This window comes from Doryrhamphus excisus, linkage group LG13 (genome assembly GCF_037039965.1).
Source record: "Doryrhamphus excisus strain RoL-2023G ecotype Guam linkage group LG13, RoL_Dexc_Guam_v1.1, whole genome shotgun sequence".
NCBI classification, from domain to species: domain Eukaryota; kingdom Metazoa; phylum Chordata; class Actinopteri; order Syngnathiformes; family Syngnathidae; genus Doryrhamphus; species Doryrhamphus excisus.
The window spans coordinates 2,206,228-2,222,978 of NC_136369.1; the positions used below are offsets into that span (position 1 = coordinate 2,206,228).

General features: G+C 38.4%; 1 protein-coding gene across 4 annotated transcripts; it reads left to right on the plus strand.

The window, feature by feature from the left end:
* Positions 1-344: 344 nt before the first annotated feature.
* dync1li2 (dynein, cytoplasmic 1, light intermediate chain 2) lies at positions 345-14,958 on the plus strand. Of its 4 annotated transcripts, none has more exons than XM_058089368.2 (13): positions 345-535; positions 1,080-1,153; positions 2,015-2,131; positions 2,214-2,444; positions 7,365-7,528; positions 9,806-9,899; positions 10,020-10,155; positions 10,315-10,426; positions 10,505-10,564; positions 11,405-11,449; positions 11,556-11,673; positions 12,094-12,219; positions 12,668-14,958. In XM_058089368.2, exons 1-13 carry the CDS (start codon positions 450-452, stop codon positions 12,778-12,780), a joined length of 1,476 nt encoding a protein of 491 aa, XP_057945351.2. In that variant the 5' UTR covers positions 345-449; the 3' UTR covers positions 12,781-14,958. The 4 variants fall into 4 exon arrangements, with proteins under 4 accessions (XP_057945351.2, XP_057945353.2, XP_057945350.2 ...); XM_058089370.2 differs by having other exon boundaries at positions 12,673-14,958; XM_058089367.2 differs by having other exon boundaries at positions 346-535; positions 12,091-12,219.
* Positions 14,959-16,751: the final 1,793 nt, after the last annotated feature.

Here is a 16,751-nt window from a genome sequence, read left to right on the forward strand (position 1 = left end):
TATGACATGTAAAAAGTTAGTTAGGTTTAGTTATGTTGCTGACTAAATTGTCCTTAGGTATGAATGTGAGTGTGAATGGTTGTTTGTCTATATGTGCCCTGTGATTGGCTGGCGACCAGTCTAGGGTCTACCCCGTCTGTCGCCCGAAGTCAGCTGGGATAGGCTCCAGCATACCCCTACCACTCTAGTAAGGATAAGCGGCATAGAAAATATATGTAAAAATATATAAAAACACAATTGAGAAGTTGTTCACATGATAAGTTTTTACGACGACGTTTTTACGACGTCTACAGCAAGTTTGTACTGTCGTTAGTTGCTCCCGCCCAGGCCCTCGCAGTGGCGCGGAGTGTCTGTCAAAGAATGAAACGTACCCGTGGCCACTTGGACTAGGGCGGCGCTAGTGGTGGCCAAGCAGCAGGGCCTTGCCTTTGTGCTCGTACAGAGAGAAGATGGCTCCCGTTTTGGAGAAGCAACTCCCGGGCGCTGCCGGGGCAGCCGACAACAACAACGAGGAGGAAGAAGGACTAGACCTTTGGCAAGTTCTGCTATCCTTTTAGCAGTGTAATAGCTGTTAGGTTCTGTCGGGAAATGTACAGCCGCTATACTCTTGCTTTGTCACTACTGTTTGCTTCACAGCAAACACCGGCCCGGCTAACAGTAGCATTAGCACAGACTGAAGCTGGGCGTATGCTAGCCTTACTTGTGACAGCTACCTGTTTAACGCTTCTGCATAGTTTGGACCTTGTATATTTTAAATCATAGCTAATATAATGAAAACTTTTTAAACACCAGGTCAATTCCGAGAACTACCTTTGCTATCAATTGTTTTTCCTAGTCTGTGTGGAGTCACAGCTAAGCTAAGTGCTGTCACTTTTGTATAGGATACAAGAAGCTAACATGCATATCCAAGCTAACTAGCTGTTTAAGTACTTATGTCAGCCAGTAGAGATGACATCACTTTCAGCAGAGAACAGACTGGAAACGGGCCTGTATCACCTATAATGTCAAAAAGAGTTTGTATCACCATTCAATTCTGTTTTTATTGACAATCAATAATGCGACCCACTCCTGTTTTCCAGGACCTCAATATTGAGTGAAGTTTCTACACGTTCCAGTTCTAAATTGCCGTCAGGAAAAAATATTCTGGTATTTGGTAAGTGTTTATAAAACCACTATTGTGGAAGACTGAGATTTTGCAGTGCTTGCAATCTTGTTTGTGGTTATCAAATCTGAAAGGGAGTGGAGCACATTGGACTGCAAAACTATTTTTGTCAACTGCATTTCCTTCCATACAAGTAGGGGACTTAATGAATAATATATACTCAGAAGTGGTGGCGGTCGGGAAGAGGAACATATGTGGAGTGATATTTGGCACAAAAGGCTTATCTAATTAACATTGTGAGCTATTGAAGCTGATGACAATGAGATCAGGAGACAGTGTTTGAAAATGGAGAACGTATATTGTATATCTCTACAAGGGTTGCAACTAATGATTATTTTAAGAACTGATTCTTGGTCAATTATATTTTTTGATTAATCAATGAATCAGAGTTTTTATTTAATCCATTTTTTATTTCAGCCTCTTGATTCAGATTTCAATATGTTAAAATAATGTTAAAGTTATTGTTTGAGGTAATGGAGTCAGTTAGGACCTAGATGGACCAAATTAATATGAAGCTAACACCCACAGTTAGTGGTTTGGTTTGCAATATATACACTGCTCAAAAAATAAAGGTAACACTAAAGTAACATTGTAGATCTGAATGAATTAAATATTGTTTTGGCTAAAATACAAAGTTAATAGGTTTGCTTTCATGGATGACTAAGGGAAAAAACACATTAACATTTGAGAGGCTCAAATCAGAGAATATTAACATATTTAAATAAAATTTAAATTTATTTAAAGATTACCAAAATTAATCAAATCGATTAATTGTTGCAGCTATAGTCCCTACTCTGATTTTTCATTAATCTTGTAAAGTAGTACAGCTAAATGTGTGGTGTTTTTTTTAAGGGGAGGATGGATCAGGAAAAACTACACTTCTGTCCAAACTTCAAGGATCTGAACACAACAAGAAAGGGAGAGGACTGGAATATCAATACTTAAATGTCCATGATGAAGACCGGGATGGTGAATTCCCATGTTTATAACTATAATTTAATTTTGTTCATATTCATGTTAGTTGTACTTGCTGATTATTCTTCTTTTGCAGACCTTACGCGGTGTAATGTGTGGATCTTGGATGGTGACCTGTACCACAAGGGCTTGCTTAAGTTTGCGATTTCTGCTCAGTCCCTACCCGATTGCCTCGCCGTGTTTGTTGCGGATATGTCACGGCCCTGGACCATCATGGAGTCACTGCAGAAGTGGGCTAGTGTGCTCCGTGATCATGTGGACAAACTGAAGATCTCTCCTGAGGATATGAGAGAAATGGAGCTCAAGAGTAAGTAATGGCTGACTTCATCTAACTGTGTTTTGAATTGTCATCTTACACAATCTCGACTTCATTGTATTGAAGATCAAATCCATGGCTATAGTCCTATTAGCGTCAGCTAACAGGACTAACTGTAATGATTAAAATTATCTTTTGTTCATAAGTCTTGTGTGTTTAACTACTGTATTTACGCTTCTGGGATTACAGTTAGTTCTTATTTTTTGGATGATTTTCAGACAGCTTTCAATTGGGCTTTGCATCACATTGCTTGGTTGTGGTCACATTTGGTGACATCATGTCATGTGTTTTGGTCCGTTGGTGCAGTCGGCTTTCAGTTTGGACTAGAATCTGGATTGGGCGGACTGACACCCATTTCGTAGTAAGTCTCGGCCCACCTGGTTGGTGCTAGACTGTGTTCACACTTGACGAAGCAAACCGTACTAGAAGAGCAGACAAATGCTAGTCAATGTTAAGCAGACCAAAATTAAAAGCTTGTAATGTGTTTTACAATTAGTCAAGGGAACATTTTGAATAGGAAATAAACAAATGTATCAGAACTTGATGTGAAATGTATTAGTAATTGTGACCTTTATTAGCTATTGGTTGTGAAACAAAGAGAGCGAAGGTTTGAATAAGCTCAGCTTCATGGAATTGTGATATGAGATGTATACTGATGTGAAAGAATGTGAGGAAAAAATAAATGTTCAAATAAATCATTATCAAAAGGTTGTAAGGAATAGGTATTGGAGAATGGGAGTCAAGAATTGCATAATATTATACAATATGTTGATAAGACTGATTATTGTCAGAGGCTCATGATCCTCAGCAGTGTGTTCTGACTGTGGGCAGGTTCTCCAGATGAATGAATGAGACATGCGCAGATGATGTTCTCCAGTTAAATTTAGATGTGGTCATGTCTAGCTCACGAAGAGCTATCTTGTGTTCAGAACAGATGAGGCTTTTTATACGTTTTAGTCCAGCCGTTGTGGTTTAAAAGGCTGTTCTTGTCTGCCTTTCATGTTGAAGTGTTTTTTTTATTAGGCAGAACAAAATAAAATGTAAAAAAAGAAGAAAGATTTACGTGATCAGGTGCAGACGATCATATTATAAGCGTAGCAGATATTAGCCACACCTATTAAATTTATAAACACAAGATTTTTACAGCTGTTGGTTTCACCTGTATAACGTTGCGATCACAGTGGATCCGCCGCGGCAGTGGTCATGGTGTGAAAATTGCGCTCACAAGAGCAGATGTCTACTCGATAACTAGCCTTGTATACAGGAAGTTATTGTAAACAATAGCCGCATTTGCCTAAACAGCCATGGTGTCATAGATTTCGGTGTTTTTTTTGGTTCTGTGAAATAATGTGTACTACAGACTTCACAACTTGTGTGCGTTTCGGGTAGTAGCCACCTTTATTGAACAACACTGCACAACGCTACTGCGCATGGTATGGCAGCTGAGAAGGGACACTGAAGACACTAGGAATTTTTATTGTTGTTTGGGTTTGACACGGACATCTAAAAAGTGACGGACCAGAGTTCAATACCCCTAATTAATTAATTGCAGAGCAGTTAAATCTAGTGGGTTGTGTTGATTAACTAAAGGATTAAAAGGAGATTATAACACTCATCTATTCTGTGGGCTTGTGATACAGAAGAGCAAAGCACATGTTTATTACGTTGTGCATTTTGTGCAAATAGCCATAATATTATATGGGTTATTATATTATATGGTTATTATATGGTATATAAGTTTGATGGTGTTTCTTGAAGAAGTCACTTAATGGAACAGTGATAGTTAGATACTTCCTACCAGGCACTGGAATGTAGATACTGATATTTCCAGTAAAAACAAGCATAGTAACCGTGTCTTGTACATCATTATCTGCCTTCATATTGTTTAACATTGTATTCTAAGTAGTCTTTCTTTGAGGCAGCCGTATTCAGTTCACGCTTGGTGAGATAATCATGCAGATAAGTTGTTTCCCTGCGTGACATTTGGATTTCTAGTGAGAACGATTCAGATTATATTTGTGGATGTGTATGAGAGACAGGCAGGAACTTGGAACTCTGTGTGAGTGGCGGCAATCCAAGGGATCTTGCAGCCCTCTTGCATCATGGTTCTCCTCCCCTACTGCAGCAGAGTATTCAGTCTGTGGGCTTCTGAAAGTGGATGCTGGAGTTAAATTACAAGTCCAGCCCTAAAGTGACAGGAAAAAAAGTACAGTGGACATTTTCTGCCACAATGTTAAGCAATGAAGCCTTAGGAATGATATGTTGGGAATTTTGTTTTGACAAGACTGAAAGGAAACTTACAGTATTTGAAAGCTCAAATGAAATATTTCAGTAATCAGATTTAACCTTTTAATGAAAGCACTGAAGCGTGTCATCTTTATTATATGAACACAGAATTTTATTGAAATTGCCAACTTTTCTCACCTTAAAATTACAGTTCTGCTACACACGCTTATAAGTTACACGCATCTTATAAGACCAAAAAAGCACAATGAAATAAGAAAATATAAAACAAAAATATCCTGATGAGGATCTATGTGTTGCGTTCTTAGCAGCTGAGTAAATATTACGGAGAAATAAATATTTCATTTTTTTTCCAATAAAATTTATTCTACATTTGGTACAGCATTTTTAACTCATTCACCGCCAGTCATTTTCAGGGATGCCAGAATTTTGGGGGGAAGTTTTTGCTTAATTTTCAAGACACACAATATTGAGGTTTACGACTACATAACCATTCAAACCCTGTAGTGCTGGGCGATATATTTTAAAAATATTGATTTTATTTTTTCAAGCACGACATAAAAAACAAGCACACCGATATATTTGATGCGAAGGTCTCATGTTTCAAGAAGACGCTGTGTTTAATAGTGCTTTATTTATTACTTTATTGTTTTCGGGCCATACTGACCCCTGAAGTAAGTGTGCAGCTATGGCTGTTTATCTTGTTACATTTGTAGCTTACCTCTTGCGCCATTGTTTACACTCGGGAGCAGCTGTTAGCTTTGAGCATCCCTTTGCTATGCCGAATGATCAGATATCCTTTCGGAGATATGGACGGATAGGAGGCTGCATAGACATAATGTACAGCGAAAAAGGCGGTATAAAGGTTGTATAAAGACTGCATCAACCATGTTTACCGGCTGTCACATCAATTTAAGTGGAAATGTTTAACTGTACTATTAGCCATATCAGGGGTCACCAACCATTTTTCCGGTGAGTGCTACATTTACAAAACGAAAATGACCAAGAGCTACTCATTTTGTAACATTTATTTCATAGATTATTATAAGGCAAACAAAAGCAAATGTGCTTGTTCTACCAGAACATTAACAAAATGCTGGTATCCATAACTCACAATTTGTATTTCACAATGGTAGACTCTGGTGGTACTGTTCTCTCTTGATGTGCTTGCGTTGCGCGCCAGTATAGCGATGGATTTCGACAGTCGCGGTTGTTTGTTGCACCTCGTGTGTGGCGCCTGTTAGACCCCCGAGTGCCACACACGCATATTAGCCGCCACCCTTCTGATGACCCCCCCCCCCACACAAATGCTACGCAACTCACCATCCTGGCGAGACATTTTCGTGGCATGTTTTGTAAGGTGCAAAACTTAAATTACTCACTAGAGACAAGTCCCACATGGCAATCATGCCTGTCTTGGCTTTGTGAATGGAATGTGGGAGGGGGATGGTCACTATAGGCTGGATGCTGCAATCGGGGCGAGGTGATCGGCGTTTCAAAGCAAGTATTGGGATATACCGATACCATGCTTTTTCACAGAAATCACCAGATTATTATATTTTACTCAGTATGTATATAATTCAATAATAAAGTAACAAAATAACCACAAAGTGTGAGTAGGCTCACATATAGCCTCATTAGAATTCCAGTAAGTTGATTTTTAAAAATTCTGGTTATTTTTTCAAAGAACAGAAATTTGATTTAAAAGTACTTAAATTACAGTCATGGATGCAATTGTGTGATAAATTTGGTATGGACCAAAGGATGATGTCCATACGTCAGTTTTAACTCTAGAGTCCTTGGTAAATAGTTTGTCAGCTATTCTGCCTCGGAGAGAGTGGGGGTCAAGGCATGAAATGATCAAAAAATGTATTGGCCTCGGGTGAGTTTTCCATCCACATTTATTCCACAATAATTGAGTTCCACATGTCAACATTTCCAGCGAGTGAAGTCTAATTTGTGCTAAATGTTTCTATATATTCGCTTCAGAACCAAGGAGGCATCCTTCCAGGCTGGGATATTTTCCTATTTGTTGCCCCATGTACTAAATCCCATCTTTAAATCAAGGATTGGCTCCAAAGTGCAAGTTAATCTGATGTTGTGGCCTCTCCCTTGCTACATTCTCAAGCTCCCGAGGAAGTAGGCCAAAGCTTCCTGCAACTAAGCAGATACACACACCCTTAACGGTTTTTAACAGCTGGAGTTGCAAAGAAAGGGTTCCATATTTCTTGAGCTTTAATTTAAATGTTTTTGCGTTGACATTTTAAATTGTGTCAATGTTATCTCTCAGCATTTTAGTTAGCACTTTTCCAGACACTCTAAAAATGAAACAGTGGTCATGCAATGTATAGATTTGTAGTGACTTCACCTGAAAGGACCAACATCCCAAAGAGGTTAAGTCAGGGATGCAGACCTCAACAACACTACTTGGTCATGTTTGTTTTTCCTTATGCCCATACAACAACAACAACACAGATCTAGAAGTTGACAAATGTGACCCCGAACACCTATATTTTATATGAGACGGATGGACACCTTTTACTTTGTCAACATAATGTGTATTAGTCGTAAGGACTTTTTCCCAACTTTTCTATTGCCTACTGAGGGATGGATCTTTGAGCGGTGTGTTCCATAGCTCATGTTTTCTTCCCCTTGTCTTTGTGTTAGTGGTGAAAGCATTCCAGGAGTACACAGAACCAGAGGATGCCATGCCAGGCTCTCCACAGAGACGGGCCACGTCAGCAGGGGAAGATGAAGCTGTTGTGCTACCACTTGGAGACAACACACTCACACACAACCTGGGCATTCCAGTGCTAATAGTTTGCACAAAGGTAAGCTATTCCTGAAGGATCTTTGTGTTAAAGACATTTCAATGTGTACTCAGAGACGGCTAAATGTAAACTTCAACGTCAAATTATTCTACAATTTCCTCTCACAGTCAGAAATGGGGACCAATTCAGACCACTGAATATCTTTGTCTCAAATATATGTATGCTCTGCTTTTCCTCCAAGCTCTGCTAATCTTGTTTACGAACAAGATCAGGCAGAAGTTATTGTATTTGGGGATTCCTAGCAAGAGAAAAAATATTTTCATCTGTCAACATCATTTCACACGGGACTGTTTTTGTGAACATGAACGTGAAATATCCGCCAAACTGTTGCTGGAGCCTGAAGTAGCGCACGCTTCCCAGGAAAGGTGCATTAATTTCGGACACACTGTGTGTCCATGCGGCGACATCACTTACAACTTCTGAGCTCCACCGCATGCCCGGAGGCGGGCTGTTTGGGGGAATATATTAAAATGGCGCGTTTGGCAGAAAGCACAAATCCAAGGAAATACAGCTGGAGTAGGTGCAGATTCTGTAAAATCTAAAATGTTTTCTGTGTTGGTTATTGTGTGTAACTGCTCTATAGGAATCCACAACTCAATACAAATGAGCATAATTGGTCCCCTTTAAGGTTAACAGTTAAATCTACACAGCAAATTATTAGGCAAATAGTTTTTTAGTATCATAAAAATACATTTTTTTGTTTTTATATAATTTGCAATGCAGTATATTGTCAAATTCATGTCCTTAGTGATGCCTAGCCTCCCTTCACTCCATTAAATTATTTCCCCGAGGTTCTCCTGGAACATCTGCCATGTCTCTCTGAGTTTCACCAAAAGACTTTACTATCTAGGCAACTTATTCCATTGTTGGTTTTTCTGATCTGCCCTGGAATCCTCAAGAAGAAAGCAGTCTCTCGTTCGCCAATGTGAAATACCTTTTTATACAAGCTTTTACTTTGGTGGTGTGTTTTTTTCACAGACTCTCATGTGATAAAAAAAACTGTCATTATGCTTTCCTGGTAAGCCTCTGGGCAAAGACCTCTGCTGAAAGTGCCTTGTTATCAGCAGTGCTTCACATGATAGATGTGACCATTAAATAGTGAATATGCCCTTTCTGTGTGTGGGCTCTGATAGTTTTCCAGAAAGATTCCCAACATCAAGATCTCTTTCATATTTTGTGATATTGTTATAGCCGTCGTGTTATAAGTATATACAGTATTTGTGCATTTTCTTTTTATGTGATAATTCCTCTGATCTCCACCAATACTCTTCTGTCTGATCATGAGCCGACTGAGATATCAAATCATATCAGTATTGTTTTTTTCTGCCGAAAATGACATCGACATGCGAGTGATGACATGTTTCAAGGAGCAATATGCTCAGTATGAAACAATGCTCCAACTTCTTTTTAATGTTTTCCTCCTCCACATTTAAAGGTATAAGTGGCCCTGTGCTGGAATATGAAATCAAGCATTGTCTGTTCAGTTTGGTTTTTTAAGTATAAAAAATACTACTTTCACTACAGTTATTTTTGCTTGTACACAAAAGGATGGATGTTTTTGTTACCAGGGGAACAATTACATGACTAAATAGTCATATTACTACACGTCAACATACTGATATTATCTTGTTTAGTGTGATTCGCTGTGTTCTTTGCCCTTGAAGAAAAAGCATTGGTGGAAGTTCCACTCTAATTGTAGAAATGCTTTGAAACTCTGACATTTTATCACACACAACACTTCAGTTATATTCTGTGTCATTACAAACATCCGTGTAAACCACCCAGAAGCCACATATGACTGCAGATGTCCTAATCCTCCTTAAGGACTGCAATAATGCCTTCAGGTCTGTACCATAGAACTTTGCCAGAATGAGCTCAACAGGGGCTCCTGAGAAGCAAAATCAGCTTACAAGAGGAAGATTGGAGATCGTTCCGTGTGGGCGTGGCAATGTGGACAGTAAATCCCTAGCACTGGTCACAAAATTTTGGGCTACTTAAAACCAGTCCAGCTTTTCTTACACACATTTCATTAACATGGGAAGTATTATGCGCCTTTTTAAAGGTGTATTTTTCTTTTAAACTGTTGTTACAGTAATTACACTAAAAACAGTATTAATCCCAGCTGCGACTACATTCATTTTACCACTGTTATACCTAGTGTAACAAAAACTGTTACTTAAACTTTACTATAATTTAAAGTGACTCATTTTATTTGAGATGTTAATGTATTAGTTGTGATATTTTCCCACCTGCATTCATTCTCTTTCTAATCTACAGTGTGACTCAGTCAGCATATTGGAAAAGGAACATGACTACAGAGAAGAGCACTTTGATTTCATCCAGTCCCACATTAGGCGATTTTGCTTACAATGTATCCTTCAAACATTTTCTATTTATGTTGTCCTTGATATTTGAAATGTCACTTATGATAAGAACATTTACCTTGTAACTTCTACTTCCACCTACTTTATATCTTAACCCAATTAAACAGATGGAGCTGGCCTAATCTACACCTCAGTAAAGGAGGAAAAGAATCTGGATCTACTTTACAAATATATTGTACATAAGTTGTATGACTTCCATTTTACCAATCCAGCCCTAGTAGTGGAGAAGGATGCAGTGTTCATGTAAGTTACATTTATATTTCACTGGGTTGTCTTGTCATTGGTTCACATGGCACTGGTGATAATTGGATGAGCTAAGCAGAAGAGACGTTCCACAAAATTCCTATTTCTGAATTAAACTAATGATAAACTAAAAATTAACTTTGTATTATACTTTTGTAGTCCATCGGGATGGGATAATGAGAAGAAAATCTGCATTTTGCATGAAAATATTACAACAGTCAGACCTGAAGATCCATTTGAAGATTTTATCACTAAACCTCCAATACGAAAGGTATGACAATCGATTAATACAGTCCTAAGTCTATGTCACCACTGATACCTTGGTGTTTCATTATTATGTGCCCAACAGCTGGTTCATGACAAAGAAATAAATGCTGAGGATGAGCAGGTGTTCCTGATGAAGCAGCAGGTATGTTTTTTTGGAATTTACTGCATATAATGGGACATACCTATGTTTCCTACAAAGACTGCTATTAAATCACCCCCAAAAACCTCCCAACAAGATTTTATGGTTTTATATACATGTTGTAACCATGTAGTAACAGGCACGCATGATAAAGTGTAATACTTAATAGTATTTTTCCGGACGCTGGACGCATTTATTTCACATAGCAACATAGAAATGAATGTCTACAACTGGTCTTAACTTTTCCAAACTCCAAAACAAATACAGCGACAGCTTCAATATGTAACATTACCTTTTGGTAGTGGTCTCAGGCATTGATAACCCATCCCTGAGGCGCTGCGGGTGAGTATGTGGTGGCTTTCGCCGGCATAGTGTGGCAAGTTGTCAGTACACCATTTATATGTAAATGGAGCGTTGTTGGTTTTTTTATGATTTTTTTCAGAAGGCTGTATAGTTGTTTCTCATTACGTGCATTTTAGCAGTGTCTTTTTAGCTCTCTTTATATATTCAGAATGCACAGAAAAGAGAAATATGTTTATGTATTACATAAGGATTGTGGATGATGATGGGCAAAATTTTTTAAAAAGCACAGAGAAGAAGCTTGAGTTAAGACACAATTTTCTTATATCTCTTATAATACTTGAAACTGTGCTGACTGGCAAGTCTTAAAAAAATTTATCACAAAAACATGTGTTAGTGTTCTTGTCGAGCACAAACAAGTTATGATCCACAGTGCTTGAAATGACTTGTTTGGTGTGAAAGTGACTGTCATGTTGGCCATGACAAAAATGTAACTCCTCTTAACGTGCCTCATCTGAAATATTTTGTTCCTTGTTTTGACAGTCTTTGTTAGCCAAACAGCCAGCCACGCCAACAAGAGGAGCAACTGTAAGTGTCACAGCTTGGAGGTTTTGAAACACTAGATTGCATACAGTCACTTTGTCAGTCAAGTAATTGTAGCTATAAATTCGTCTCTCTGATTTCTGTGTTGCAGGAGTCTCCAGGGAGGACAGCATCAGGTTCTCCAAGGCCTGCAGGACGTGCTGGCCAGCCCACACTGACCAGTGGCTCTCCAATGGCTGCTGTCAAAAAACCTGATGCCAACATGAAAGGTAAAATATATTTTACCTTCCAAACGTGAGGATAATCAGCAATATGTTATCCTCAAAACCTGAAATGCTCTATATAAACATTTCCTGATTTGCTTATTTATCACTGTGGTTTAAATACTGCCCCCAAGCGGTGAGGAATATAATCATTCAAGCGATGACAAATTGTGCCTTTATGCATACTACATCCTTTTCAGGGATACTTATGGGATACTTATTTTAGAATGAGTATGAAATAATGTGAATTTACAACAGATTTAGTCATTTATTAATTGCCATTGAAAAGGTAACTGTTTTCTCCCCTGTCACTGACAATCGTCCTGTTAAAATATATTCAACATCATAAAACATTTAATGCTGATATAATGTTGGAAGGCATTGGTGTTGGTAATGATGTCCCGCTCCATATTTCTGCCACAGCAGGGGCTGCCAATGAGGGCGTCCTGGCCAACTTCTTCAACAGCCTGTTGAGTAAAAAGACAGGTTCACCAGGGAGCCCTGGAAGTGGAGCTGTTGGAGCTGGAGTGCAAGGCTCTGCCAAGAAAACAGGTACAAACACTAAAACTTCTGACATGTAAAGAAGAACGTGACAGGCATGTGTACGCTACACCTCCATTCATATTAGGAGTTACCATTTAATGAAGTTGACATTTTGTGTTATGGTGTACCACTTAATTGCTCAACTAACCTAACCTTTTTTTTATCAGTTGCTGATAGTTCTTTTTACATCCTTAACATTTATTTTGTATATGAGACCACTAAAATGTACCTCTTTTTCCAGCACTGACATAGCTGAAAGGATAATGCATGCGCATGCGTACTTTTGGCATGATGATTTATTTTGCATGTCTTAAGTATGGCAGTGAGCCACCAGCCTTTGAGCATGGGAATGCGTCTCCTTCCAACCTCCATTCATCTGCAGAAAACTGCTTTTTATGAACTTGTACAGAAGCTACAGGAGGTTACTTTTGGGATTTGTCTCCCTTTTGTTTACAAGGACAGAAGCCGGGTTTGACTGACGTCCAGGCTGAGTTGGACCGAATGACTCGCAAACAGGACCCCATGGTTTCAGCTAACAACATATCACCGCAGACTGAGAATGAAGCATGAAGGCCGCAAAAAGAGCTGCATCGTCCACCGCATTAATAATGGAAATTTACATGTGAGCATAATTATTTGACCAAATTCCCATGTCCGTCTATGTCAGTCAGCAGACGAAGCAGGTTTCACCAAAATCAGCTAAATAATTTTAAGATGCTATCAGATGTTTTGGTGTGAGAGAGGGGGAGAAATAGAGAAGGTGGTATAGAAGGTGTTAGCAGGATGATAGTGCAGAAGATTTGGCTTTATATATGTCTTCTCTTCCACTTTCAATGTTATTTGCCAAGGTTGTCAGTGTGGCCAAGTGTCTATGGAAATGTGCACACTTACACAGACACATTGGGTTGATACACTGGGTTGCAGGCCTCCCAGTAGCTGAGGTATATAAAAAAATAAAATTAAAATAAACACTCCTCAGTGAGTTTTAAGAGTGGAAACATACTGGCCTCCAATTCAGTTTATCTCATGTAAAGAATTGGATCGGGATTAGAAAGTTATTTAAACTTTCAATGGTATTCATCATGGAGCATAATTAAGATTTTTGCAAACAAATTTAGTTTGTAAAAAATGTTGGAATTAATGCCGTAGTATTTATACATCGTTCCTCTTTTTTTATTTGACATTTTTGCACCGTTTTAGTTTAAGACGATGATCAATATAAAACATGTTCATATGCCACTGATGGCATGACATGTGATGAATTTGGACAGCTAATAGCATATCATGATTGCCCTAGTCATCTCGAAGGATTCTTGTAAATATGAATACAACAAAAAAAAAAAAAATCTCTTCAGGTTTGAATTTTGTGTACAAATACAATTGTTGCAAATCCTGGCGATTGTCTAACAAAGCTGGCATTTGACAAGCTTTGAGTTTCCAACAGAATCTCTTCCTTAGCTACAGGTGTGTATATTTGGGAAGGGGATTGGGCAGCATCTTTCCTACAAGAACTCCCAAAAGTGCCTCGCACACTTAGCTGTTCATTTTTCTGCATGAGGAAAAACACTGTAGCGCCACTGGTTGAAAAGATGTAGTCTGTGTCTTGTCATCCAAATAATTTATTTCTATTTACATTTTTCTTAATGTACATCAAGCCTGTGGTTGCTGTTATTTTGTTTTGTTTTGTTTTCTGGAAAAAAAAGATATCTGTGGCCTCATTTAATACATCGATGTAATGCCTTCATACAAACTGTAAAGAATGAATATTTGTGTACCCCATACAGTGTGCTCCAAACCACTCGCTTCAAAGCCAAAACACACAATGATTTGCTGTGGTCTGAACAAAATGGGATCCAGTACCGTTCAGTGTTGAACATCACTGTGGTCCTGCTCTGCTTTCCGCTTTCCCATGTGGTATTCACATATTGAAAACATTCCGATTTTAGTCAAATAATGGCTTTCCCTGCAGGAAACTTGTTTGACCTGTTTTGTTGAGTCCCTCCTACCCCGACATTTGCCTTCAAAATACATTTACGTTTATCACACCACTTGCCCTTAATTGATGCGTTTTTTAAATTAATTTACTTCACCGGATAATCTGTAATTCAAGTATGTCAACCACAACCATTTTTCTGTAGTTGTCCCCACACGCCATGTTAATGTGAAGCGAGCAGCTGCTTATTTGATGAACAGAAGCAGAGAAAGGACATATGGTGTAAATTAGACATGGAAATGACCTTTTTGTAATTTTAGTCACCCATACATATTTTCCTCCCATGACCCGGACCTCCAACTGAACCATTTCACAAACTGTACAAATGTGAGGAAAACTTTATCCTACTTTGCTGCGTTTAGGGTTTCAGTAAGGAAGTTCAAAATGACTACGCACACACACCAAGCATTTATATTTGTAAATGTTGCTATGAAGGAATAGCTAAACAACCATACTGTCTAGATGACTTAATGGAGGATTGGAATTGTCGTGAGAAGTTACAAATGTACAATGATTATGTTTAATCAAAACTGATTGGGTGGCATATGCAGTAGATCAGGGGTGTCCAAAGTGCGGCCCGGCGGCTATTTTTGCCCCACAGCTTTTTTAAGCTGGGCCTTCTGCATATTATTTAAAAACAAAAATATTAGTTATTACACTAATAACTATTTCATTTGTCAACGATAACACAAAAGCGAAAATGTTTTCATCAAAGCTTAGTATTTGCGTCTTTAATGCACCAAATATATCATCCATTTTCTATATGCAGCCCTCTGTGAAATAATTTGGACACCCCTGCAGTAGGTAAAGCACACCTCCAAAAACAACCAGGAACTAAGCACTTTTCCTTGGACACCTGTATCAGTTTCCTGTGGCAACAGTTAAAGACACAGAATGCATACTTTTTGCCTTGCGTTTTGGTGCGCACCGTTAAATAACATTGTTTATCTGCATTTGCTGCTGTTGATTTAGAAGGTTGCCCCTGTGATTAACTATGGAATGCCCTCTTTTTTTTTGTTCTGCTTTGAAAACCAATTCTGTAGATTTTGTGCAATGTGTATTTTTGGACATGATGAAGACGAATAACCAGTCATTTTTGCCCCAGAAATGTCTCCTGGCTTGTGTTTACAACCTTATAGATTGTTTTTTTTTTTTTTAAGGACTGTTTTGCCCATTGATGTTTTCTGTTGGACATTCAAATATCACTCCAAGCTTGTTGATTTACACCTTTTTGGCCACACTTGTTAGAATTGTCAGTTGGTAAAAGGAAAGTGCTCTCTGCTGCTTGGTTCCATAATTGCACGTTTTATTTGTGATGACTGGATGTCTTTCCCAACGTTGAATACTGGGCTGAGGTAACTTTTGTACTACAGCATCGGTTGAATTCAACTGTTGCCCGACAACTTTAATGAATTGCCTTCGACCACTAATGGTGGTCTTCATCTGTATGAGACTACAAGCTTCTGCTTCCAGTTCTTTTGTATTCAGGATATCAAAATGTTATTAAAAACAAAAAAAGACTACTTTTTGTGTACTGAAATAATTCAGGATATGATTGTTATGACTTTTAACACAACTCTGTAGCCTCTAAGCTGCCATGTGGATTCTAGCTTATGCACCGACAAGGATGAACCCCCGGCTTCAATAAAACAAAGAATCCAAGTTTTCCTGTTGGTAAGTTTGTTTTTGTGATTAATGGAAGTCTTTTCTATCTTTGTATGGGTAAAGCTTCTGCAAAACACAAATAGGACTTGTGTGTTAATTGGATTAATCACAGATGAATCCCTTTTAACAAATTAACCATGATGAGTCACCATTTGCAACTGTGTGAAGTATGCCATATTTACTGTATTTAATGTATAGACAGATAAATCGGATCTATTATAGTTTGTATTATGGGCTCTGGTCTGACTTTATTTTCTTTAGTAGTAGACCAATTGAATCATACTTTTTCCAGGTGACTTTTTGGGTCATCAGTATGACCCAAAGTTTGTGATGGGAGTAAATTAATTATTGCAATGTGCATATTCTGACATCGCCATGATCAGAAATGGTCAGTAGTGGTGTGCGATACTGCTAATTGATGCCGGATGAAATTGCAGCACAGGCCATATTTGGCCCCTGGGCCTCAGTTTGACTCGGTGGCTGTGGTATTTTCCAGCAAATGGTCAAAAGTGGTATCCTATACCACTAGATCTAGTATCAATCCGATTCCAAGTAAATACAGGGCCAGTATCGCTGATATCGATCATTTTAAAAAACTGAATTAGATCATCAATCTAAATCTGAATTTTTTAATCTGAATCACTTTATTGCAATGAGGAACTACACAACAACCATATATCCTTGGACTATCGGAAAGTAGAAATTTCAAGCACAAATGAATGGATAAAAATAAAAATCCATTCATACAAGTATACAGTACAGGCCCACTGATAAAGCATGGCCCCCACAATGATCTGCACAAATTCTGGTCTCAGTACTTGCATAATTTGCATGGCCAGCATACACACTCCACATGTCACCCATTGACCATGTTTGGCAAACT

What these genes read in the sequence shown, in the direction of transcription:
- dync1li2 (XM_058089367.2), top strand. Translation starts at nt 450, where the DNA reads ATGGCTCCCGTTTTGGAGAAGCAACTCCCGGGCGCTGCCGGGGCAGCC. An exon ending in TGCTAATAGTTTGCACAAAG is followed by an intron (nt 7,529 to 9,805) that starts GTAAGCTATTCC and finishes TCTAATCTACAG; the next exon opens with TGTGACTCAGTCAGCATATT. An exon ending in AGGCTCTGCCAAGAAAACAG is followed by an intron (nt 12,220 to 12,667) that starts GTACAAACACTA and finishes TTTGTTTACAAG; the next exon opens with GACAGAAGCCGGGTTTGACT.